This window comes from Tyto alba, unplaced genomic scaffold (genome assembly GCF_018691265.1).
Source record: "Tyto alba isolate M040663 unplaced genomic scaffold, T.alba_DEE_v4.0 Super-Scaffold_38, whole genome shotgun sequence".
NCBI classification, from domain to species: domain Eukaryota; kingdom Metazoa; phylum Chordata; class Aves; order Strigiformes; family Tytonidae; genus Tyto; species Tyto alba.
This window is the reverse complement of record NW_024881313.1, coordinates 32957257-32984447: the sequence shown is the minus strand read 5'-3', so window position 1 is coordinate 32984447 and position 27191 is coordinate 32957257. Positions and strand designations below refer to the sequence as shown.

Genomic DNA, 27191 nt, shown 5'->3' with positions numbered 1-27191 from the left:
GTGACCATAGGACAGGCAGTGAGATGGAGCCAGTTATCGTCAGCCCAGCTTCCCACACCACTGTTTGCAGGCGCCTCTCAAAACCCCATGGAATGGACAGAGGACCTAACCAGGCTTATTCACTCAGTCAACCTTTTGAAGAACTCATCAGACCTATTTTGTGTAGTATAATTAAGAACAAATCTCTTGCTCATTTGCCTTCTAGACACTGCTAGCTGAAGCTGCCTCAGAACAACCAGATTCATTTCTGCTCTATGTAAAATAAACATGAAATTTATGACTAGTATCAGACAGGACAGAAACAAGCAGTACCGTTGGTGTGGTTTGTGCAATCCTGAGTGTTGCCCGAGAACAAGACAGTATTGATTATTTTACAAGACAAGCTACATTTGAGAAAGTAAAGATTAGATTAAAAAATTAAATGCCTTGGGGAGGGTGAATAGCACCACAAATCTGTTTGATGTTTGTGTCAACAAGGTTGCCAAAGCAAACAGCACGAACATCTGTCTGCAGCAGAGACTGGAAAATACTGTAAATGGGAAAATATTTTAATTGTAAGAAGTGGCTCATGGAACTCCCCATGTCTTTATTTATTAGGCTGATAATATCACCCCAACATATGAACTTTATTCAGCATGTATAAATAATTCATGGATTAGCAAATAAAGAGATCTGGAATCTGTACACAGAGATGGCTGTTGCCAATTATCTCACTTGTGCAGAGCCAGACCTCTCAGCTTCCATTGCTTGCAGCTGCTCTTTTAAATCATTCATCAGCGCTTAAGAGATATGCTGGTGGCGCTGGCAGAGAGTATTTGAATTTTCATTGTTTACACACTGTGAATTTAGCTTCTGGTCTCAAATTATCTGCCACATTGAAGCCTTTGAGAATATGGATGATAAGAATAAGACAATTCCTCTTTTTTTTTTTTTTTCCTTTTATATATATATATATATATATAAAATCTTCGATTGCCTTTTTTGCAATTTTACTTCATATTCTTTTTTTACTACTTTAATTTTAAAGTTCTGATATAATTCCCTATGCTGTTTAGATCATGAAAACATCAGGCATACTGTTGAATATTCTCTTAAAAGTATTACAAAGCAAAAGTCGGGTAAATGTTTTGCTCAAAGTTGTATGATTATCTGGTTTTATTCTGGAAATCTATAACTTACCAACCTAAATATCTGCAGTTGCTTCTTTCTGATAGTGTTTAAGCAGAACCCTCTTGGAAATAATAATAATGAAAGCTGCTTAAAAAATTGATGATGAGCCACAACCAATGTTTTTTCCTGTCAATTTACTGAGGCACTGAGTTTCAGTGCACCTTCAGATCACAGCAGGTAGTACTTATTTGATGATAAATTTGCCTGTGTCATTATAGTGATGTGGCTTAATTTACTTCTAGCATGTATAATGACAGTAACATTTTTAAAGTCAAAGGCCTTATGATAAAGCCAGACTTTTAGCTGTATTAATTGAAAATCTCATTTCTGTAACTAGAGATTTATACATCATTATTAACGATGCGTATATCTGGGAATGTTTAGAGTATGTCTGTACACACAGAAGTTCTTCTGTCACTCATTTTGGTCCTTTCTCTTAAGCTATAAATAAAGCAGCAGCATTAAAACTGCTGTCAAGTTACTGGAGTTAGCTGGTGCAGTGCTGGAGCCGAGGAGAGGGGAGTGGAACCTGCAAGCCAGTTCTGGCTGATAGCACTGTCCTGCTCCTGCCAGAGGGATGCAGAGAGGGGTAACAGGGTTACAGAACCTGTACAGTGACACCTGGCATCCTCAAAATTTTGGGGGTGGTGGCAGGGAGAGGCGGTGCCAGGTCCCACACCTTGGAGTGTATCACATCCCTGCTTGGAACTACCCCTCCACATCCAAGGCCAGGGGAAAAAATCCAACAGCATCATCATCCCCTGGTCATGCAGGAAACTGGCCTGCCTGTGATTTTGGGAACAGTCACCCAGGTTATGGGGTATGTGCTGGGTCTCTCTGACCTTTTCACATTGGGGGCAAAGCAGCCTGGTATCTGTTTTACTTCGTTAAAGTGCACCACTTTGTGTTTTATTCTGCAAGGAGCACAAGCAAATGCTTAAATCCAATGCGCACCTGACACTCATATGTGCTCAGGACCTCTGTAAGCAAGTGGCAGAGCGTTTGCAAAGTTTCCAAGGGGGACGGGGAGACGCAGGCGCTCATCAGCGCTGATTAAACAACAGAAGCAGCAGAATGTGCCAGGGCTCGGGAGTCCCAATCAAAGCCCATTTAGAAGGGCTCTGGAGAGAGGAGACACGGAGCAGAGGATGTCCTCGCTCTGCTTCTGTCAGCTCCCAGCAGTTCATTGAACAAATTAGGTTTCACTCTCAGATCTGCAAATGACAGTGGATGGCATTTACCAGATGGCATGTGTACTGGGGCTGTCACACCGTTATAGGTTTAAAAATAAAGTATGGGAAGAAGATAATGAATATACACTTCCTAATTTCAAGAATTTTGTTCTATCCCTGTCAGGCATTAGGCACTTGACTTGTGAGTGTTGAAAGACTTTCAATGTGTGCGTACTAAAGGACATAGCCTAGCATGTAACTAGGTTGTTTTACTTTAAAAATTGGCATTGAAATAAGCAATTTACATAATTCCTTAAAAAAGTGTTTTTTCTTCTTAATGACTTTCAACCCACTGACAAGTGAAATGCATTGTTTAACTGGAATGTCATCATTGGGAATATTTAATATCAAGAGTAATCTTTCTCACAAACCTGATGATTCTACTCTGAAGATTTCCGTCTTTACCATTTTTCCTCATTTGTTGAAAAATAAAAATTGAGCAACTCATGTCTTACTTTTTCGAGGATACTGATGTATATTTTAAAATATTTTTATTTTATTTTATCTCAAAACTGAATTACTTTGTATGGGATCTTACTTTAAAATACTGATTTGGGGAGATGACAGTAAGGTATTGAGAGACCAAGGAAACACAGTATGTAATACATGGAATTTTCTAAACAAAATACTGGGCTTTTTTCCTTATTTATTAGTTTCTCACAGTTTTTCCAGTGCCAACACAAAAATGAAATATAGATTAGAAAATAAAATGATTATATGCATCGTATTTCTCACTTTTTCCCTTTCTTTTTGTTAGGTATTTTTGTGTTAATTAAAGGACTGCTTTAGCTCCGATTGAAGTCATTTGGGAGGATTCTTTTATTTTCAGTGATGATTTTATCAGGCCAATGATGAATTGCTTATTAGGTTTGTTGCTTTTGCAGCATACTAGCTTCTGGGACTGCAGGGAAAAAGCAGGGCAGATTTATAAATAAATGTGGTCAGCATATCAATGTATATTGGTAGCAGAAAGGTAAGTTCAGCTAAATCCTGGTGAGCAAAACATGTTTTTCCTCTGTGCATTATACTCACTTATCTGTGTTCTAAGAAAATGGTGCAAACAAAGGGATCAGATTGTTAGTGAAGAGAATTCTCAATTACTAGGAAACAAAAGTCAGGCTGCCATATCAGCCAGCCTAATTGTAAATAAAACCTTTTTCTGCCTCTGTATGGGTAAGGTCTGCATTAAACACTCTTGATAATATGCAATGGGATGTGGTTTATTGGCAGCATGGGGAAAACCATTGACAGTTATACTTCCCAAAGTCTTTCTTGCTCTCAGGGACATTCTTCACTTACTGACCAAGTATGGATGGATCACAGTAACCTGTTTCTATTTCCATTTGCGTGCACAGTCAGTTACAGAATTCCAGGATTTCTTTTTCAGCCAGCTCTACGCAAGTTTCTGGTGCACATGACTGGTGTTCACACAGGGTTTGCTTGTAGGTTGAAGAACTCAAGACATCTTGAAGGGCCTTAAATTTCAATGAATATCAACCCTCTTTAAGCTGTCTTAGTTTTGAAGCTTAAAAAACGTTGGCTTTTTGATATTCAATGTAGTTCAATGGTAGGTTTCCCCTGCATGACAGCAGTGTGCCACCAGACTTCCGGAGCCCGAGAAAGTAGGAAACAGTTTCTAACACTTTCTTGGGTCTTTTGTACAGATGGTTCCAAATTTTGCCATCACCACCTGGAAATACAGTATATACAAAAGAGAAGTCCTGCCACAAGGGGTGGTGAGATCGCACCTCGAATACTGGGTTCAGTTTTGGGCCTCTCACTCCAAGAAAGATGTTGAAGTGATGGAGCATGTCCAAAGAACAACAAGGCTGGTGAAGGGTCTAGAGCACAGGTCTTATAAGGAGCAGCTGAGGGAACTGGGTTTGTTTAGCCTGGAGGAAAGGAGGCTTAGGGGAGACCTTATCATTCTCTACAGTTACCTGAAAGGAGGTTGTAGTGAGGTGGGGGTCAGTCTCTTCTCCCATTGAACAAGTAATAGGACAAGAGGAATGGCCTCAGGTTGTGCCAGGGCAGGTTTAGATTGGATATTAGGAAAAATTTCTTCACTGAAAGGGTTGTCAAGCATTGGAACAGGCTGCCTAGGGAAGTGGTTGAGTCATCATCCCTGGAGGTATTTAATAGACGTGTAGATGTGGCACTTAGGAACATGGTTTAGTGGTGGACTTGGCAGTGTTAGGTTTATGGTTGAACTCAATGATCTTGAGGGTCTTTGCCAACCTAAAAGACTCTATGACTCTGTTTCTGTGATCTATGATCTTAACCTCTCACAGAGCATGGGAGCTCTCTGGCCCTGCTGTTGGGATCTTTGCTGGGCACACAGATGATCTTTCCTCAGCTGCTCACACTTGCTGTGCTGCATCATATTACATTATGGGGAAAGGGAAGTAAAGTAAAAAAAACACTATCTCTGAGGTTAATAATTAACCATTTCATAATTGCGGTGCTTCTTCCACCTTCCTGAGCAGTATTGTCAAACTCAGTGGAAAAACTAGGAACAGGTATGGTAGTAACATATGAGTGGTTGTACTGGGTCAGGCTGAAGCTCATCTTGGCCCAGTGTCCTGTCTCCAGGATCAATCAGCAGATTATAATGGAAAAACAGAAAGAAAGAAGCTGACAACTACAAATTGAACCTGGTCTCATATACCATCCCATTTTTCTATCAATCAGCCACTTGGTGACTTTCTGAACAAGAAGTTGAATCCAGACCACTCTGCTAAGGACTATAGCATCCTACAGCATCCTGTGCTGAAGACTATAGCATCCTGTGGTAAAGAATGTAGCATCCTAAAGACTGTAACATCCTAAAGACTATAGCATCCTACAGCAATGAATTCTGTGGTTCACTCATGTGCATTGCATAGTAATGATAGTCCTCTTTGTATAATACTGACTGATTTCAGTATCCAAATGGTGCATTTTATGACAGCATATGTAGTCTTTTTTAGTGTGAGTGCCAAACTGGTGTTTAATTCATTTAAAAAAAAATAAAACTCAAAACATTTGCAAAACAGCAACAGTTATTCATAGCATACAAAATGTAAATGCTTTGTGCTGTGATGTTTGGGTGTCATTAGAATAATTTTAAAAGCAAGTGATTTAATTGTGTTTGTGCTAATTTTAATGTTTACAAATTAGAGAAAGATGCATTTAGTGGTCCATTGGGAAAGGGCTTTGAAACCTCGCATGTCTTCCAGTCTACAGTACTGTCATTTATTCATACTCTTTCTAATACCAGAGTGATTTGCTTTTTAGATTACTCTTGCATGGAAAGCAAGTCTCAGGAGTCCTCAGCTCCATGGAATTCAAAACCAGGTTCACGTGCATCTGTGTGTGCTTCGATAGATATTTAACCAACTTCTTTTCTTCTTCTTTTCAAGGTCCCCGAGTCCCGATGGTGACTGTTCACAACACAACCGATGCACAGAGTAAGAATGGGCTTGAGCCTTCCAATTCTTCAGAGAAAAGTAGCCAGGCAGGACACTGAGATGATGTAGCTGCTCTTTGGTAAACTGACTCTAGCAGGGAGCCCAGACTCTGCCTAAATGCAAGCTTTCTGCAAGTCAGAGGGACTTGCAGAGCTGTTGTGCTGCCATCTCAAAAGCTTTCTGTTTGGGGTATGAAGACAGTGGTTTGGGCATGATGTTTGTTATCAACTTACTTAAAAACTGCACAGTCCGGATCTCTCTCTTTCTTTTTGTTAGTCTTTCGCAAACATTGATTTACATCCTACTCAAAAATAAGAAACGTTTAGCTTTATCCACGATTTTCAAAAAAAAAAATCACTCTATATGGATTACCAGGTTGAAAGAGATACTGCAGAGGAGTGAACTCCACAAGTTGTACCCCTGCCTGGTTTCCTGATCTGTTCACGGGCATTGTAGAACTTATTGTTTGGTAGGGCTTTTTCACGCTAATGATTCACATCTATGCCAGTGTGAAGCTGGAATTATTCCAAATAGAGGGAGTTCTCCCTCAAAATCTTTGGTACTGGCTGTAGCCATTGCCAGACTAATTAGGACTCCCTGTAGAGCCCAGTGAGCCATGAGGTTTATGGGGTTCCTCCTTCACACCTGTAGTAATACAAATTATTTTTTTCCCCAAGCCAGGGTGGCAGGAAGCCTCAGATAGACAGCCTTTCTCTGTCCCTTCTCTACAGGGGTCAAAAACCAAGGTGCCCCCTTCTGTCTTTCAACAGTCTCAGGAGACCTCATGGCAGGGTGTGGGACTGAATCTTATGTGAAACCAAGATTTATCTGTTCCTGTCAGTTTGATGGTAGACTCTTATCTTTCATTTTAATGTAAAATTTATCCCAGCCTTAGCCTGAAGTTAGTGAGTTCAGGCATTGCTAGGAACCAAATAATAAGCAACACCATTACTATGGCTGCTCTATACGTGGCCAGTTTATCTGGTATCAGTTTAGCTTAACTGGATTTACAGCTCACTGCTGTTGGCTGCAAAGGAGCAAACCAGGGAATTTGGCTCTCAAACTAAAGGTTTTCTTTGAAATATGAGCTGCTTCATTTCCCACTGAAGATAGTAAGTGTCAAAGGAAAAACTCCTGTGGCACCAGGACATGTAAGAAAAAGTACAGGATCCATCTTGCTTTATACAGTTTGTGTGTGTTCCCTGTTTTATTCCCTGTTTTCTCAATTTCTGTTGGCAAGATGCATTTCAAGCCTTTACCCCACCTAGAAAAGTTTTGCTTGTAAGCAGGATGTGTAGAGTGCAATCCCAAATTATGATTTAATTTTTTAAAATCAAATTTAAAATCTGATTTGTGGCATATTGTATCCTTTGCCATTAAAATGGAAATACTCAGCAGTGTTCCATTTAGTGTCAACAGTGTCCAATATTGTTAATGAGATGTATTGTACACTTAACTGTAATTTATCCTTCCATCATTTTCCATAAATTTTTTTCCAATTAAAATGTTCCTTTGCAGAAAAAGACATGCATAAAATTTAGCAGCATGCTGGAGCAAGTTAGATTAAAGCAATATACTGCTTCATGACTGTCCTGTAAGAGCAGCAAGAAAGATCTTTGCTGCCAAAGCAAAGAAGCACAATTTACCCTGGATGATGGCTTAGACCATCTGCCATCATCTTGCTTACAGGGTGACCATGAGATAAATATCTCATTTCCTCGTGACTCAGTTTCCCCACTGGTCTATAATTTCTGGATAGAAGTGCCATGATGGAGCTGACTGATTTTGCTGTCCAGAGGAGGGCTCTTACTGTGGAGCCAGGGTTATTGCTGCTGGCAGTAGCAGGCGAGGGGTATAGCTCCATGTGCTGGTCTGGTCCCTTGTGAAACTATTTCTGCTTTAAATGAGCAAAAGTTGGCACTTGTAGCTGCTCTGGCAATAATACAGGAATTGCTTTATTTAAGTACTACTGAAAGCAAATGGCAAGACCCTAGCTTTTCAATCTTTCTGCACCAGTGACCACTCATATCTCAGTCTGTGCACAAGGATGTATCAACTCTTCTTCTTCCCAGCAGAGACCTGGGCTCAGCAGTGTCCTGGCAGATCACAACCTCAGAGCAGCCCTGGATATGCCTGCAAGGCTCTTCAGCACACAGAGCATTTTGCCACGGGGCCAGGAGAGTTATCTCTGACCTACAGCTCCACAGTGGCTTTCTTTTTTCCCCCCTTAAACACAATACCTTAAGTTTACCATAGGCATGGAGATGGCTGACTGGTTATAACAGCATGTACAGGATAGTGTACAGGATATATCATGAGCTGTGATACAACCTCCTGTATAGCTTTTATAAAATGCTTTCAGGTGAATAGAATAAGAGATACTATAAAGCGGAAACAGCAAATGAAGCGCTTGAAAAAGTAACATAAAACACACCAAAACTAGTTGAATTTTGACATATATATATGTGTAGCATTTATTACATAGGAAACTCGATCTAGTCTTGCACAAAACACATCCCCTACTGAAATTCATGATTTTCTGCATATGATTAGCATTTCCCCTGGTTCCTTTTTTTTCCCCTCATTCTTTTGCTTTTGAATAAAGGGCAACTGACAGTTGCATGTTACTGAATTTACTTATTTAATATGAGCCCATTACTCTATAAAGGGAGTTTGCCTCTGTATTCTGCAATAATCTGATAATAGTGAGTTGCACTGAATATTATAGCGTGCTTACATTTAATTAAGCAATGACCATTTGTACTCCACAGACACAAGCTCCCTGTGGTCCTAAAGCAGAAAAGAAAGTCCTTTAGGAGATATGCCAATCTTTTTTATTTCGTCCACAGTCTTCCTGGCTTTCTGTGAATGCAATTATATGAACAAATAAAACGGCTTGACTAAATTCCCCTACGTGGCAAGCCCCTTTCTGCTGATAAAGCTACTTGTGTGTGCCATAATTAAATGAGAATCTTAATATTTAACTAAACCTAATAGGCTGTTGTTTTGGCACTTTTGTGGGGGGTTGTAGTTTCAATAGAGATGAACCAGGCTTTTCAGAAGCAGTGTGAATAGTCATTGAACCAATATAATATTACTGAAAGATCTGTGAAATATATTAACTGGGAAGGGTGTGTTTTTGTGCTGTGCCTGCCTATTAAGCAGAGAGGCAATGAAAGCATGATAATCGGGCGCCATAAGTATTATTTGAGCAGCTGGGGTTACACATCTATTTATCAGCATGCCTCGAAAGGGAAGTTACAGTCAGTAAAACACATAATTTGGTGTAAACCTCAAAACCTCCTTGGGTTCACATGTCAGAGGTGATGCCCTGGATTCCCCTGGTTCAAACCCAATCCGATGCCATGAAGATGAGCAATGCAACGGGCTTCCCAGGCCAGGATTCACTGCCAACACAGTGGGATTCCCCCAGCCCTTGAATCCCTTCCCCATGGAGCTCAGAAGCCTCACCATCACCAGAAGACATTTCCCACCAACTAGGACATACAACCTGAAACGTCTCCTAAAGATGGGCCCTTTCCTTACCAGCTGGGAAGGACCTGTTTTTTTCTGAGGTTGTAGGTTAGAGCACATAGGCAGGATATGGGGAACAAATGTTAAATCCTGAGAAGGAGGAAGGAAACCTCTATTTCAGCCCCAGAGAGTCCCTGTATAAGACACACAAGCAAAATGAACAATTCTCAAAACACTCTGAAAGTCAAAACTGCTCCAAAACCTGACGCTGCAGGTCTGTATGATCTTCATCCACTCTTCTCTCCCCAGGGCTTTCCTTCTCATGGATTTTCTCTCATGTAGCAGCACAACCTTGTTCTGAAGCCCTCCACAGTCTCCTCCCTTTCCCCACTTATTATGTATAACTTGGGCACGTACTTAGTATCATTTGATACCTAGCTTTGCGTGGCAGATATATGTCTGACTGGGACCCAGCTGCCTCAACACAGAAGGTCACATTCCCATTTGCTGTAAATCAGCTGAATGTCACTGTTTTCAGGAATGTAGCTTTTTGCCAATGCAGAACCTGAAAGATGTTTCAAAGACTTAACTGAATTAGACATCTGTGAGGACTAGAAGGAAATTCTTTCATAAGGAAACTTGTGTTACAAATACTAAGGTGGCTATAAAATGTTCAAATGCTTTTTCACAAACAAAGCCAAAAGTTTTTGTGATCTTGTCCTTCTTCTTTCAGAAATCTTTGAGCTGGAGGTAAATGAAAATGTGCAGCTGACTGTAAATGACAGGCAAATGCCTAAGGTAGAATACATGGAAATCAAGATAGACGATTATAGTAAGTAGCATCTTTCCTCTCTCTTATTTTTCTTTTTCGCTGCTATTGCTGTGAAACGTTACAGTCATCTTGGCTAGACTGGCAGGAGGAAAAATGACTTTGGCTCTCAATAAACTCACACTTTGCAAAGCACTCTCTTAGGATGTGCTACATAAGGAGGTTATTACAGAGACAGGATTTGATGAGAATGCAGCTGAAGAAAGGCAAAAATTATAGGGTTGGGGGTTTCTTTCCTTTTAACATTTTCTTTGTAGAGAAAAAGCCACTCCAGGAAATGACACGGTGTGGTGCCCCCATTGTTCAGGGTATTTTCCCTAGTAGGACTGGTGTATTATTTGAGATGGGTTTGAAGTGGGATACTGTATGTGCTTGCTGAGTACAGCTGTGGCTGCCTTTCAGTATACAATACTGAACTGCAGTGGATGAAGATGACTCGAAAATGACTGCCCATCGGAGTCATTCAGGATTCTTTGAGAAAGCCATATCATTTGATAGGGTTGAAAAAAAAACAGCTTTATGAGAAAAGCCAAAAGAGATTTGACATGGAGACAAGAAGGCAGAAGCTTGGAGCAGTTTATATCTGCAGCTGGTACATTATTTGTACCACTTGTATAATCATTCCCCACATATCTATATGCCAAAGAGGCAGGCAGAAAAGCCCAGTGGCAAACAGACAAGCATTTTCTGCCTGTGTCTGTGGTTGTACATGAAACAACCCAAAAAGCATCTCCTCTGGCTGTAAGCAGATATCTTACCTATATGTGGAAAATCCACATACTCAGAGTTGTGCAATGTCTTCCAAAAATCCCAGTTTGAGTGTATGGTGCCAACTCTAAAAAAAAAAAAAAAACCAAAGAACCTGGGTTCAAAGTATGACCCATAATATTTTCCATGCAAGAAAGGAGTGTACCTCCTAGATTGGATGCAGTGAAATGAAAGCAGTGAGGTGTGATGGATGGCAGGTTACTAATTTCAACCATTACCAGGTGTTATAAAATGTGAAGCAAAGGCTGAGAGACAGTTACTATTTGAAAAGGATAATAATGGCCCTAAAATGTTCTGCTTGCCACATGGGCATTAGGAACATAAACCAGTGCATGAAATAACAAGAACAGATGTTCATTTCCAGGCCTTATGGGCAGGAAAAGATGGGAAAGAGCCTGTCATAAAGATCACATCTATCCCCACCATGAGCCAGTTCGCAGTGGCACTGGCAGCTTATTAAGAATAACTCAGCTTGATGCTAAATTTCTTAACTGCAGGTATCACTGAAATGTGATTCTGGTCATTTAGCCTACAAAATATATGTGCGTGTATAATAAATACAAGCTGGCTGCAGCCATGTGGCTGTTATTCTGTGCCCTCCCTGTATTTTCAAAGCTTTGGGTTTAACAGCCTTGCAAACACTGCACGTAGTACTTAGTTATATTTAAAGTCAAGCGATGGACTTTTTGGCTGTCCCTGGGCCATTGATCCAATTTGCAGCTATTAGCATTCAGATGGAATAACTAATTAGGCGGAGTGTCAGACAATAATTGTAAAGCAAACCACTTAAACCGCGTGGTTAATCTGTGTATTAATCTACTGAAAATGCTCCTAATACTGATTTAATTGTCAGGCCTTTGCTAATCTGGATTGTAGTTAACATTTTAAAAATATGTGTGTTCTCGTTAATGTGGAAAGCATTTGTATGGCAGCATTTTTGGCTATCGATACAAAGCCCTAGGAAGCAGTTAAATGAAGTTTTGGTGAGCATGTCCCTCACTTACATTAGTTCAGTACCAGTATAACGATGTGGAGTTCAGCACAGTTACCTCCTGTTTTACAGCAAAATTGAGCCCTCTGGAAGTTAGGATTAAAATACATGTTTCTCTATCTGTCTTCATACCATTATAGCAAAATAATCCTATTCTCTCCCCCAGTCACCACACTTAATTGGGTTTTAAATTATAATTTTCATCACCGATTTTCCTTCTCCTCTGCTGCCCTGAAATATTGATTTCTGGCTGCATCACTCATCCAGCTGCCAAAAAGGAAAATTATAGCTATTGCCAGATGTTAATTGGATGCTGTAAAAGTGATGCATGACTGAACAGCTCATGCTGTACTCCCGATTTACATTTCTTGTCACCTCGGCTATCACAATATGGGTCTTTTCTTTGATAACATCTGTGTTTCTAAGGTGTTATTTACCAGTGCCTCTGATGAAATGCCATTTTGGTCCTGCTTGTAAGTGGCTAAAGCACCAGAAAAATCTATTAGAATTATGTCGGCATTCCCACACTGAAGACATGTTGTTATTTGTGGTGTTTTTCCTAGAACTGCCAATGCAGATCTTAAAGCCAGCAACTTTTTCGGACACTGCGCACTACCCCTTGCTTTTGGTTGTGTAAGTTATTGCTTGTCCTTTCTTTCTGTTCACATTATTAGTGTAGAAACCTTGGACGTGATCAGGGCCTTTTAAGATATGTTTTTTACAATGAATGACAGACTACTTTAGCACCTAAATCCAGCACGTTGGTCCCTACCCTCTGTCTCACCTTGGAGCTGGGAGAGGCTAGATATACGTACCCTCTCTCCCGTGTCTGAGCCAAGAGTTTCAGCTCCCAAGAGGGTACCCTAGTGAAATCCTGCAGAGTAAATTCTAGGATTTTGTAGTTGCCCCACATACACTTGCAAGTCAATAATTTTAGTGGCAAAAACAGGAGAAGGAGGAATAAAAGATGGATGTTGACTTTCTGTCCCAGTGCTTAGGGCACTCACCCTGTGCGTAACAGGTAATTTTAGAATGAGGTGCAGTCAGCCCTACTACAGCTTAAATTTTAGATGCCCTCATGCAGCAATCCTTCCCATGTACATGCTGATGTTCCCTGAAGTGACAGTAAAGAGAGAGCTAGAAACCTTTGAAGATCTCCACGACGTTAGCATTTATATTAGGTAGGTATGATTTCCTCCTGGCAGGCATAGCAGATGGGTTTTTCTTTATGCAACATTTAGTAATAATAATACACATTACTGAGTCTTTTTCTGGCAATTTGGAAAGAAGCTGGGGAAGGGAAGGCACTGACCTTGGAAGAACCTGCTTGGCCCTGCTGCTTCCCACTGCATCGCTTGATCTCTGCCAGGGAGCACCCCACGAGAGAGAAGCCTCTTGCAGGAGTGATGGATGCCTGACGAATGCCTGAACACCATCCTGCACATCCCTCCATGAAGGACAAAAACACTGCAATAAGCATGTCGTTACATCACAAAATTACTGCAGAGAAAATGTACTTCATTATACAAGTGCTTGAGGAAGATTGGTACTCATCAAGCTAACAGCACTTGATTAGGCTGCCTCTGAAGCTGGATGTGCTCGAATAAATGCAAATGACTGAAGTCACATGCACATTAAAATCCTGCAGTGAGTTGCCTGATGTCTCCGAGAACCCCAAAAAGGACAAGAAGTAGATGGAAGTACCAGTGTCTCTACAGTAATCCCAGTCCTAAAATACTCCTTATAATCATCATCATCATCTCATGATTTTTCCTAGATGTCTGTTGAAGTGGGGTCAACATTTCTCAAGACAGTTTCTCTGTGCAGGACTGGGCCTGAAGAAGAAGGGTGAAGAGGGAGACTTGCCCACTCCTTACCCTTACCCACCAATTTTGGGCCAACCTGAGCATTTTTAAGATGTCAGTTTTATCACTTTAAAAGTGCTCTTTCCCTCTATACTTGTGTGAAGAAGTGGTGACAGAAGTGATTGGCAGCTCCATCTACAACCACTTGTGAGAAGCCCACTGGAGAGGGAAGGCTCGGACTGGGTGAAGGGGGGCAGTAAATGAAACCCCAGTAAAGGAAAGGGACTGATGTCTGCAGGCTTCATCCAACATATTTAGGCAGTTCCAGCACTCCCCAAAGCCAGACTCCTCACAGAAACCCCTCCACCAGAAAAATCCCTGTAGAAAATATCTATAGATTAGAGCAGGCATAAATGGGGAAAAGTCCACTGACCTCTGCACTGCTGCCCGGGTTTACTCACAGCAGAAATCCTGCCCGGTTAGTGATGTGCTTGCTAGGATTGTTCAAAGCTCAGCTTAGCGCAGCAATAGTTGCTGTGCAAGGAGGGAGGCAGAAACCAGCCTGCAGCCTCCACCCCAGCCTCAAAAACCATCCCGCACAACCAGCCTTCTGCAGGTCATTGCTGCAGAGACTGGGTCCCCCCTTCTTGAAATCAGCACTGCCTTACAGTGCATGTGGGTCCTCACTGCCACGCCAAGCTCATGGGCCTGGGGAGGGCGTTTGGCCCATGCTTGGTGGTGTTGCCTTTGCTTGATACCTGTTTCTGTTTCAGAGACGGGACGCCTGGCAGCCAGATTGTAACGGAGAGATTTGAGGTGACGTGGGAAAGCGTCATGGTCAGCTCTCACAACGCCATCGTGCTGAAGTTCGACGGCCGCGGGAGTGGCTTCCAAGGCACTAAGCTATTGCACGAGGTTAAGAGAAGGCTGGGCCTTTTGGAAGAGAAGGATCAGTTGGAAGCTGTCCGGTGAATGACACTGTTATTGAAGAAATTAATTCACTGATGATAATTAACCCAAGACTGTCATAGGTCCTGGTTGCTTTCGTGGTGAAAGCAACAGGGTAGAGCAAGGAGATGGGAGGGAAGGACAGTGTAGTCATACAGCTGTGACCGAGTGGTGGCTGGTGAGAGAGAGCTCATGCCAGCCAGTACAGAGGGAGAAAAACACGCCTTAAACAGAGCTAAATTAGAGCACTGTATCACATGTTCAAAGCAAATCCTATTTATTTTTAGCTCTGTACAGTCATACAGCTACAAACAAGTAAGCTTGAATATCAGCTCTTACATTATTTTTTTGCTAGCCTGGTAGTTGGAAAAAAATCTATCTTTAAACCCTTAAACTTTTTAAAACAGAAAAAACAGTGCAAAAACCTAAATGTCAAATCCTGTCTTCATGTTAGATTTATACTTCACATAATCATGATAAAAACACTATCAGAGGAGTGCAATAGCATCAGCTTTATTATGACTTTCAGAGGTAGTGCAGGTTATTTGTTGCCATTGCTTGGTCAATTCCAAAACAACAGGTTGCAAGATTAAATCAAACAGAGACTCATGTGAAAGCGGAGTGTAGCAGTGTGACTTTAGTTTGTCTACATCATTCTTCTGTGGCCACCCCAAATTCAAGCTTATAAAAATCACACTATGTTCACTATATCTAAGGGAAAAATATTTTTAACCCATTGTTTCTCCTCTCTCATGTTCTAGGACAATGCTGAAGGAGCATTACATTGATAAAATGCGAGTCGGTGTATTTGGGAAGGTAACGTTCTCCCGTTGTTTCTCTGTGCTGTTCTAGTTGGCTGATGTGGCTAAGCGACTGAGCTAAATCCTGATTTATTGAATATGTCAGTGGTGACTTTTTTATTATTATTTATTTTTGAGATAGACTGCTTCTTGCTCAGAGATGCTAAAGATGAAAGCTTTCATTTTATCAATGTATTCATCAATTTTTTTTTAAATTAACTTCCAAGTGCAGAAAGTGACTATTTGTCAGAAAAACACTGTCAGATAATTAATTATTTTTGCCCTTGCAAACTATCATTTTGTTTTCACCTTGTCTCTTAAGGCCTATGGGAATGTGGGTAGATCTAGCTCATGTCGTACAAATGTACAACAACAATATTGATTTCTGAGGCTGATTCACACCGCAACGTGCATTCAGCTGGGAAACAGCAATTGCAAAGTACACACATTTTGAAATGAGAATGGGACTGCAAGTAGAAATTGTTTATTGTGGGAGATACAGGCTTAGAGTGGGTGAAGAGAAATGTACATGCAGCAGCATCTCTGCAAGGAATTGTTAACAGACTGACGGCAGATGCTGAAATTGTGATATCCATTTTAAATAACAAAAGGCTAGGGTAATATTTTGGAGAGGTAACATATCTGATTAGACCTACAGCCATAAATTGGGATGCAAAGAAGCAAGTTCTTGAGCACACAACCCTCCTGCCTTCAGGAGAGTTCAACAAGTATAGAGCTCATCTTCAGCCACATCTGCTGAGACCAGGGAGATGTCCCTTACTTCATGTTTTCTCAGGGCAAGGTATTAAGAGCTCTATAATGACTGAGGGTTTGCTGCAAGGTCTCAGCTGCCCTGTTCCTGTACCCAAAAGCAGCAGCACCTCATGGCAGGACCACTGATGCCCCCGCCCCATTTGTGTTCCAGGATTATGGTGGCTACCTGAGCACTTACATGCTTCCAGCTGGTGAAGAGAACCAGGTGTTCGCCTGTGGAGCTGCTCTTTCCCCACTGACAGACTTCAAACTATATGGTAAACCCCATCCCAGAGCCCACAGACCTGACCACAAATGATGTGTCTGCCCTAGACTTTCCCACTTATCTTCTCTTTCTTCTCCAAGATCCTGCCTGTTTTGCATTGTGTGACTTCTTAGGACTAGCTATAAACCCTTTTTTGTCTCTGAAGAGCAGTTTTGCTTGCACCAGCGGGACCAACCATGGTGGTCAGAGTAATAAAGCAACTTTTATTACTCACTCCTTTTAAATAAAGGAGAATTGGCTCTAAACCCCTCTAACCTCTGACATCAACCTGCACCACTGCCTTGAATGAGCTTCTTTTTTGCCTGAACCATCCATCCATGGGAGCTGTGGTCCACCCTGCCTGCCTCGTCCTCTCTCTGATGACAATACTCCACTGCACATGATGGTCCTTTCTCTTGGGGACACCAGTTCCCTTTGCATTTAGTGCCAGCGAAAATCAGGGGGCTGCCAGGAAAGTCACTGGGGTTAAGCCAGCCTTAAGGTCCCATACAGTTAACCCCGAGACCAACGGAAGCTTACAGTAGTCTGTTGATGGAAATGGTCGCGTGTGAAAGGAGAAATGAACGCAACACGATAGTGCTCTTCTCCTCTCATACCTGGGTTGCATTAAGGGTAAAAAAAGGCTCTTTTGTAACTTATTTAGATACCCTAAGTACACATTGGTAATGAAAGACTGTAGTATCATACATATTCTTACTGAATTTTCAAAAACTTCTAGAAATATGTCCTGAGTAACTAAGGCAATTTTAGAAAAGAAGGCCTTCTTTAGCATTTGCAATATTTGTCTCGGAAGCACCAATGTACTCACTTATGACTGAAAGAGATATTTTCTTTTTTTCTTTTCAAGCTTCTGCCTTTTCTGAAAGATACTTGGGCTTGCATGGGATTGATAACAGAGCATACGAGGTAAGTGCATGGACACTGCATTTCCCCGATAAAATGTGAACAGGGTTTTAACTCTCCTCAATGTATTCTCTTTTGGGGACAAAAAAGGGATATGCAAGATGGACTAGTAAAACGCTATGTTTAAAAGACAGCAAGGTGTATTTCAGCCTGTACACTGCTTTTGTTGTCTTAATAGTAATGATGGATATGTTTCTTATTGATTAGCCTTCATGTCTGCCTCTCTAAATTGGGTAAATACAGTTATTCCAGTTTTACAGATTGAAAGAGCTGACACTGAGTGACTCTCATGTGCCCAAGTGGACACAATGTCACGACCTCCTTTAGAGTTCATCCCAATGGTCTCACTAATTTGATTGTCTCTGAAGTATGTTTGACCTAAAGTCAAGTGAAGCTCAGCCTCCCTTGGCTTTTTCAGTGCAAGCACAGATGTGATAATTCCGGTAGCCAGAACTCTGTGCCAGAGTTGAGCAGGACATGGAAAAAGAGACATGGCAGCAATTAATGAAGTTATTGTTTAATATGTGTGATGGGATCAGTTGGTTCATATCTTCTTTCGATTACTTGGAAGAAAAGCCTAATAAAGAATAGTCACACAAACAAAAATTGTTATACAGAAAACTTTGTTAAGCCTACTAAGCCTTGTCTTCAGCTAGAAGACATGAAGGCATCAAAGGTTTGAAACTATTTTTACAGAGAAGGCAGGAAGCACCCTGTGCCCCTGCAGTGGAAGCTTTTCCCAGCCATTTAAGTACTGAGTTCATTGTCTCTCAGATTTTGCACTCATGATCTCTAGATCACTGCCAGATCTTTTAGTCCATTTAGAAATGTGAAGGCACGTCAGTAGAGGTAAATGCTCCAGAATGAGAGCTTTGTGTTGCCACACGCTCTGCGCATTGAAAAGCTGGCCTAAACAAATAGTCATAGTTTTGGTTGGTTTGGGATTAACTGCTAGGAAGAGCACCTGAACCCTCTGCTGAGCATGGCTCTGCCTGGATGCAGACCCTAACTGATACACATCTCCTACACACCACAGTTGAACCGTGAGTTGCTTAAGAAAAAGAACTGTTCGTAACCCATGGACCAGACACAAACTTTATGAAGGTCACATACTTCAAGATTAGATGTAGACTCCAAAAAAGCTGTATTGTCATGTGTTAGGTTACAACTGGGGGAGCAGAAAGGAAGGAGCCATATAGGGGAGAACAGAGTGCAAGATATGTGAGTACACAATATCAAGACTTAAGAGTTGCAGCCAGTAATCTGAGGATGAGAGAACTCATTAATTAAGTCCAGCAATAAAGGGAAGATCAGAGGGCACCCTTGCAAAATTTGCAAACACTTTCTAAGCCCATACAGAGTGTGGAGCTGCAAGAAAGCCAGAAGAGGCCTGCATCCATCAAAATTTCCAAAAACTTGACTCTAGCACCAAGGAAGTATGCAGGGCCACTTCTAATGTTCAGTGTTGCTTTATCTTTTAAACGAGGAGAGATATACATAATCTGTAGTATGAAATGACAGTGACCATAACTTAATAATACATGCCAATGTTTTTAGCGGGCTAATTTGACCTCCATAGCCAAGCATGGAAGTTCCTGTTGCTGTTGGAGATGCACTTGTCTATCTTCTGTGGAAAACATGTAAGACAGTGGGAAGGTGAAAACAGGTAAAAGATAGGATTAGTACAAGGTTGTCTTAACTAAAAAATACATTAACTCCTGTAAGTGAATGAGAGCTAGAGCACATGCATTTAAACAGTGAAGGAAACATGAATTTGAGACAGCTATTCTTCCCTGCCCCCTTTAAAGCAGTAATATCTGTGTTTTGAGATGTACATTCCTTTTGCCACTCAAGAGTATTCTGGAGTCTTTCGGAGACTCCTTAAGACTCATATTCTTCTGAACAATGCAGCAAAAAGAGGAGAAGTCCTTAATTTCTCTTACCCAGTACCATATGCCATCACTCAGATTTGTATTTCCCCTGTGCATCTGAAAGACAGTCGGGGGCAAAGGCACTCTCAGCAGTGGACACTTGAATTTAGTATCAGAACATCCCCCGGCCTTTCAGAGCTCATTGAGGTTGGCTTTTGAGCCACGCCAAAGTCACTCCAGCTCTGTGAAGAGTTCTTAGGCATAAGCACCTGGCACACTTTTCATCGTTGTTTTGTATTCACTGGAAATTCACATTAACATTTTCCATGTGTTCTGCAGCTCAGGCTCTTGGTGAACATTATCAGAACAGACGAGAGTCTCTGACCTCTTCCTGCTGCTGATACTGAGCCTGGAAGGACAGAGTGGGGATCTATTTTACCTCCAGACTGACTCAAGTAGCCAAGAGAATATGCTGTGCTGGTGTCTGGTTGTTATCCTTGTGATGAAGTATCAAATGGAATTGAGTGTTTCTATTTTCTCCATATAAATTGCTAATTTTTAGCAAGACTTTTAATCTTATTGCTACCTTTACCTTCACAGATCACCAAATTAGCACACAGAGTCTCATTACTGAAGGAACAGACATTTTTGATCATTCATGCTACTGCTGATGGTAAGTTAGCCTATCATTTGAGCTCATTATATGTTTGGGCTGGCTTTGATTTTTCTTAATTAAATTTGCCTCTTTAATGATTGTAATCTGTTTTTACAGAAAAAATCCATTTTCAGCATACTGCGGACCTCATCACACACCTAATTAGGGCAAAGGCTAATTACAGCTTGCAGGTACAGTATGTGTTTCCTTTCTTCATATTTGAACAGTTAGTTCCCACTTTGAACTCAAACTGCTGTTATAAAGTAAGCTTTGAAAAGCCAGTTGCAAGCACAGCCTGGTAGTAGAAATAGCACCAGCACATAATGTGTTCCTATATACTTGTTTTTATTTGATACCACTATTTTGGTTTAGGCAGTTGTAGAACAGTTATTAAATTACAGTAAATTAGATTTGAAGAGACATGTCTCTAAAGAATTGATGCGTGTTGACTTTCTTTGAGAACAACAGTCCAAATTCAGGATGAATTACAGGGAAACAGGGATCTATATTAAATCAGCCAGAAAAGTTAAGGAGAGAAATGTCACTTAAATTTGACATCATGCTGCAAACGACATACTCTGGTCTAGAAAGCTCCTTTCCACTGAATTACATCTCGGATTTGCTGAATGGCCCATCTACAAGCCATTAAAACTTCCAAAATGACCCCATCCACCAGCCGTGGGCATGGTCCCTACCCTCTGCTACATCCCAAGCTGCAGCCAGGAGAGCGCAACTAACCCAGGCTCAACCTATGCCAAGGGCCGTGCTACAGCTCACAGTATAGATGGTTGTGTTGCAGTGCCCAAGTTCTACTAGTGCTTGATTTACTGAATACCAGCTCCCTCTGGCTGCATTTCTGCAGAGCTTCATGCAATGGGTATGCTCACTCCATCACGCTCCAAAGGCAGATAGGATGGAGCACAGACACAGGAGCTAAGGAGTGAGCCTGGCACGGATTTGGTCAGCGCTACAATGACTGAGGTGCCCTGTACATTCCCCAGTGCAGGAGTGTTAGTACGTCAGAGCCTGAAGGCACTAATGGGCTTGATGTACATCAAAGGTTAGCTGAGGACTGAATGGAAGCCTGAGGGAACAAGTTACTCAGAGCAGCAGTGACACACCTCAGTCCTGCCTGCAAGCAGCCAGCCCTAGAAACTCTTTTTTTCCCCATCAATATCCCAGTCTAGACAACCTATTATGATTCTCTTGCTTTACTTCAACATGTGCAGAAGTTACGTGTTGTATTTAAACTATTTAATTTCTAGCTTCCTACATTTTTTCTATTTAATTACTTCTCCATCAAGCTTTATTTCAATTTTTTTAATTAATGACATTTTTTCTTTAAAGCCTTTAATTTAGTCAGTAAAACCTAATGCCATTTCTCTTGCAGGCTTGCACTGGGGTTTTTTTCAGTTTTCACAAGGAGCAAGTGCTGTTATTTTTAAGTGTGGTCTGGTTCTGCTTAGCCTGAAATTGTTCAGAATGGAATTAAATAGAAAACTCTTCCCCAGAAAAATTCTTTTTGAAGGAAGATGCAAGTCTGCACTCAGACTGCTTTGGTGCCTGAATTACCCCAGACTTCATGTGGATCCATGGAAAGACGTGCAGTGCCAAAGAGGAGCAATGGGTTTGCAGGCCAGCTCGAGTTGCAGATACAGGTAGTCAGTCCTGAGACTTGAAGCTCCTCATGTTGTGTATTTCCTTGTTTCTTTGCAGATTTACCCTGATGAAAGCCATTACTTTAGCAATGCAGCATTGGAGCAGCATTTGTACAACTCCATCGTCAACTTCTTTGTAGCGTGTTTCCAGGTTCAGGACAAACTCCCAGTAGCCCCACTGAAAGAGGAGGAGGACGACGATTAACCCTATTTGTCCGTGCTAAGCACAAGGCAGATCTCTCTAACAATATGCAACTGGATCATTTTCCTGAAGAAAGAGATGTTACGTTGTTAGCATGTATTTAAAGAAAACTGAAAGCAGTTCATCTGCTTTACTTGACAGCAACTCCTTCCTAAATGGAAGAACATTAAGCATGGTGAACTCAGCAGAAACTGCTGTCTGAAATTAGTCCATCACAACCAACATCTTCTTTTTCTTTCTTGTTTTTTTTTCCCGCCCCCCCTTTATTTTCTTTTGTTTTTGTTTGCCACAAAGTGACTTTTAGCATGACAGTGCCAAGACATTGAACTTGAAGGAACACCCCAAGAAACCACTCTGAGGACCAGAAGATTTAATGTCTCTTTGCATTCAAGCAATCAAGCAGTAGCAGTGAAATCTGTCATCCATATTTAGGTTACTATAGTTAGCATCACACTGTGTCAGAAAAAGATCTAACCTAATACATGGAAAAGATTATAGCACAATTATTTTAAGAGATACTGATTCATACATATTTGCCTGCTCTTTCCCATGTTCAGAAGGTTTCTCATTGCTACAGGACACACAAATTCAATTGTACAAAATATCACTATAGTTACACCAATCTTTACCTTCCTGTAGTTGTTTCTTAATTTTGCATAGCTTTTACTTCTGTTTTCATTGGGTCTCATGCTTACCTTATTAGCTTCTCAACTTGTTCTGGATGGGGAAAAAACACACTGAATTAACCAACTCACTTTAGACCTTGGGAGTCTAAAGAGACCATGAGGGTCGAGGTACCCAGACATTAAAAAAATCTATTAGACTAAAGCAAAGGAAATCTCACTCTCATGTTCCCGGCACAGCCTTTGCCTGCAAGATTGAGTATTTTCTTTGTAAGCCTTGAAAAATATGCACATAAATAAGCTAAATCAGCTTAACATTGAGATATTTTTATTGTACTTCAGAAAAATATGCGACAGTCACAATTATTTTTTTTTTCATTTAGTGTTGGAACAATTGGTTGGCAGCCTGTTGGAAAAAGGCTAGATGAGGCTATGGTAGCAGGAATTTGTACCAGATACTTCACAGATCATCTCATAAAGCCATTTAAACAGAACCAATGTGCAGAGACTTATTGCACATGCTGTCTGTGGCTTAGTTTTATTCCAGGTCAATGATTAGCGCATTCCAAACATGTTTAATTATCTCTTCTGCTCACACTGGTTTTGCCAAGCATAAAAGAAAGAAAAAAAAAAAATGGGAGCATTTTTGCTTTAAAATGTCTAACATTTCATTACAGCAGTGCAAAGCAACTTTTAAAACTTCTCGTGAAAACATTCAACTCCCAGAAAGAAATCTAACCTTCATTCACTTCCACTTACCGCATCATAAGAATTTTGACTAGTGTCGCTCCTTGTAAAATATTCTGACCAAATGTACAGCCAGTATTAATACTGTATATTTCATTTTGTTGTATATAAAGGAATGTAAGTCAGTTATTCGTCAGGTCCCCGATCCAATATTAGTCTTGTGTTCGGCATGCATGCGATAACAGTTCTTTGCTGATCAGGACTCTTTAGAAGTACTCGCTTGGAATTATAACAATTAATGTAATTTCTTTTCTTGTTTTGACAGCTTGGATGTCAATACCGGTTTCTACTTTTTACATAGTACTGTGGGTAAACTCACATCCTGACAGCAATGACGATGTTTCCATTGTGTTCTTTAGTGTGTCCTTTTTATTATCTTTATTTTAAGCTTTGAATGTTGGTTGTACTTTGACCATCATGAAAAATATATTGATAAACCACAGAGATTACCTAGTTTGGTTTTGATTACCTTCTTTAATTTACAGTGCATCGACTTTGTGTGAACAAGAACTACGGTATAAATCTGCTTTATCCGGCAAAATGCCAAATAGACAATGAGAATGCTGCGTGTCCAGATTTTGCTACATCAAACAGGCTCAAAAGCCTGAAATGAACTTGACCTGAGAAATGTAAAAATCTGCTCTGTCCACAATCTTTTGTAGAAAGAACTTTAGGATGTGGCATGGTAGTGTTTGTTCATTCATGGAATAAAACATTATTTTACCACTCTGGTTGCTACTGCTGTTATTTAGTGTTAAGTACTTAAATAAGCATCATGTTGCTGGAAGTGCTATTTCTGCTGAACTGAGCCCAAACTCCAGGGTGCAGATCAGAAAAATTGAAACAAATCTTTATAAATAAATATACATCGCCATTTAGTCTGCCTCTAACTTTGGTAAATGGTGTTACTGTGGTAAGTGGTGACTGCTTTTGAGAAAAACATGAAGTAGCACAAAATGGGTTCAATCCCAAAGTAGCAGTTCATGAGAATACCCCTGTGACCCCTAGTCTTTGGTAAAAATGCACCTTTCCTCCCTTTCTGCCTGCTGACGTGTCATACGGGCTTCCTGAAGGCATCAGTCAGGTACAACAGCTTGACCAAAGGGATTTTTGCCATTTCATCCATTGTGCCTTTCCCCAAAAGGCGCTTGGGGGTTATGAAGTGGGAACAAAACACCAAAACTTACTGAGTCTGCCATAGCAGATTTTTCTACAAATGATTCTCCATCAGGAAAGGAAGCAAGAGGAGGCAATCATCCCACCCAAATTCAGATATTTGTTGCCCTTCAGGACAAGAGGAGAGCCGTATTACCTGCCAGTGCCATCTTCAGACACCTCCCTCGAACAAGCAGCAGCTTTTCCGTGTGCCCATTTTTCTTTGTTGGCTGTGGGGTCAGGGGAGACTATCCCAGACTGAAAGAGCTAGGGGACAAATTAGGGCCATCCTTAGCTGTCCCCTGTAACAGTACTTTGTGGACTGCAAGATCAGCTGGATGTTCCTACACCTTCTTTACACCTGGAAATGAAATCCTTTCATTTCATAGATTTCCTGGGAAAATGGAGATTTTTTCCTCAAATTAGAAATCTTGGATATGACTCTACCCTACAATACACTGTCTTCTTCATCTCAAGCAATAACTTCAGGAAGGATTTAAATCGTACAAACCCCCATGTCTCTAGGCCTAATAAAGACATTAAAGACCTTTTAACCGTAAAAGACTAAAACATGTATCCAGGCTGTGAAGCTAAGCAGCCGTCTGGAGGTACAAGGATGCTTTCCAGTGGCACCTGCTGACTTGCTGCACCTCGTCACTGTTCAGGGTGATGTCTCATCATCAGATACCAACTCACCTGAACCAGATTCACAGGAATAGAAATTTAATATTTCACAACAGAATGAGAAATTATTATGGACACTTACTCTAATCTTCTTTGCTAGCAAATCAGGAAGCAAGAAGCTTGAGCACTGGTAACAGGGCAGGTAGATTGCACTAGTGCAAAATAGCTTTGTTGTTATTTTGCTTAATTACCTAAATGTAACTAATATTTTTTTTTATTGTCCAAACAAATCAAGCTTATACTTTCAACTAACTGGCATTTCTTGATGCCATAATGTTCAACTGTGGCATCCCAAAGCAGAAGAGAACTAATGAACAGTGCTCTACTAATTCAGAAGAAAACCACTAGAGGGAAAAATGAGGCATTGCTGGTAGCTAATTAACAAAGCCAGGCAGCCAGCCATGTTTGTAATTGTCTATAGGTTTGGGCACGGAGCATATAAACCCATCCAAGCTCTGCCCATGAGCTCAGGCCAAATAAATGCTGCATCTCTGAAGGGTAGGAAGGAAAAAAAAATGAGTGAAGGAGAAAGGATATGTCAGATACTCACAACACCTTTCCCATGGGAAGACCAGTGGAGAGTGCTGTTAATGGGGAAAAATGGGTGTCTAGTGGGGCAGACAAAAGGAACGGGGCCTGTGCCGGTACCCTCATGGAACTGTGCTGGTACCTGGAGAGGTGCTTTTCCTCTCATGCTCATGTTGTGTCTCCAAAGCTCGCTCAGGTTGGCAGTGGTAAGGCACTGGATGTTTAACGTTGCATATCGGGTTGTAGGGCACAGCTGCCCCAGTCCTTCCTGGGGCTGCCGTAAAGCTTCCAGACATGCCTCTGTGAGGGCTCGGCTGAGGACACCTTCGTCCTTTGCCTGGGTAAGTGCTGGCTCCACTCAGTGCTCATTCTTCCCTGGACTTCTTACCTGCTTTCCATTTGCAGAAGAAGAGGAAAAGGCAAAAATTGAAAAGGTAACAGAAAAACCTCAAGATCTCAGTTGCCAGTTCCTTAATCATGGCCTCTTACTGAACCAGCTGTTTGCTTATTTCTACTTTGCTCCCCTAACTTAAGCTCCTGGCTGGAGGCTCAGAGCAGAGATAAGGGCACTTGCTAAGACCTGTTTCCTCTTCTCACCTCATCTTTCTGTCTTCTTCCCATTCAGCATGGCTAAAGTCTGAAAGCAAGCCCAGCACTCCCTTGGAAACTAGAAAGAGACAAATATAAAAGCAGTGTCGTGAGCCCTCCCAATAAGCCATAACCAAAATGAATTCTTTATTCTAATAGCAAATTCATGCTTGTCCAGTGTCCTTTGCTTGGTGCTTATTCTTTTGCTGTGAGGGAATGAGAAAGAGAAGATTCCCAAAGATGAATTATTTATCCCTCTACTGCATGAGGCGACCTGCTATGAAGATACCTGCTGATCTGTCTCTCCCCGCTCCCACCATCCAGCCAGCTTTCTTGCAGCCTCAGCCTTTCCAAACCTGTGGTGAGTGCAGAGCCGTGCAGCTCACAGAGGGAAGGGCGGGGTATTTGGGAAGGATAGGAGACCATGTCATGATATTCAGGTTTTGACATAGGACAAGATGAGGATAGAGAGGCCTGTAGCCAACCACCATGTCCAGTTGTGGCGTTTCAAGTTGTGAAGGGTCCCACATTGCCCTCCCCTGCCCACTGCATCTGCTGCAGACAGATGGGACACTAAAACCCAGGGGGGCTCATGCCTCTCCTGTTGGAAGAGTCCACCAGTTTAATATAACCCTGAGCAGGACATCACCCATCACCTGTGGCAGATGCCAGAAGCTTTGGTCTTCCCTCATTTTTGGCACCCTCTACCTAATTCGGCTGCAGAGCCGAGGGGAAAGGAGAACACATGTAGTATGTATGACAGGAGAACTGGGTAAGCAATGATCCCGCTCTCCAGAAGCGGCTGCCAGAGTCTTTGCTAAACATTAACAGAGGCAAATCTTCAACTGTCTCAATGTCACGACACCAGTGTGACCCTGTGTCTCTTTTAGAAACATCCCAGTGTGGGACTCAGGTGCTCAGATGTTTATATAAGAACTGGAGTTTTCATTTCCAAAACAAGCCCCAAAAGCCAACTGTTGTCTGCAACTTTTTCTGTGTGGTTGTAACACTCTGAAAACACCATCTAGCTTTTCCACTACAGCTCAAGAAATGGAGGGCCGAGGACACACAT

General features: G+C 41.4%; 1 protein-coding gene across 4 annotated transcripts in view; it reads left to right on the top strand.

Moving 5' to 3' along the window:
* DPP6 (dipeptidyl peptidase like 6) overlaps positions 1-23890 on the top strand; it is a 559441-nt gene extending 535551 nt beyond the window's left edge. For all 4 annotated transcript variants that reach the window (XM_033009667.2, XM_042801789.1, XM_033009666.2 and 1 more), the window contains exons 17-26: positions 5804-5851; positions 10059-10157; positions 12477-12546; positions 14492-14686; positions 15428-15482; positions 16392-16497; positions 17353-17411; positions 19880-19952; positions 20052-20125; positions 21651-23890. In XM_033009667.2, coding sequence (XP_032865558.1) covers positions 5804-5851; positions 10059-10157; positions 12477-12546; positions 14492-14686; positions 15428-15482; positions 16392-16497; positions 17353-17411; positions 19880-19952; positions 20052-20125; positions 21651-21797 — 926 coding nt within the window. In that variant the 3' untranslated portion in view covers positions 21798-23890. The remainder of the gene's footprint in view (positions 1-5803; positions 5852-10058; positions 10158-12476; positions 12547-14491; positions 14687-15427; positions 15483-16391; positions 16498-17352; positions 17412-19879; positions 19953-20051; positions 20126-21650) is intronic.
* Positions 23891-27191: the final 3301 nt, after the last annotated feature.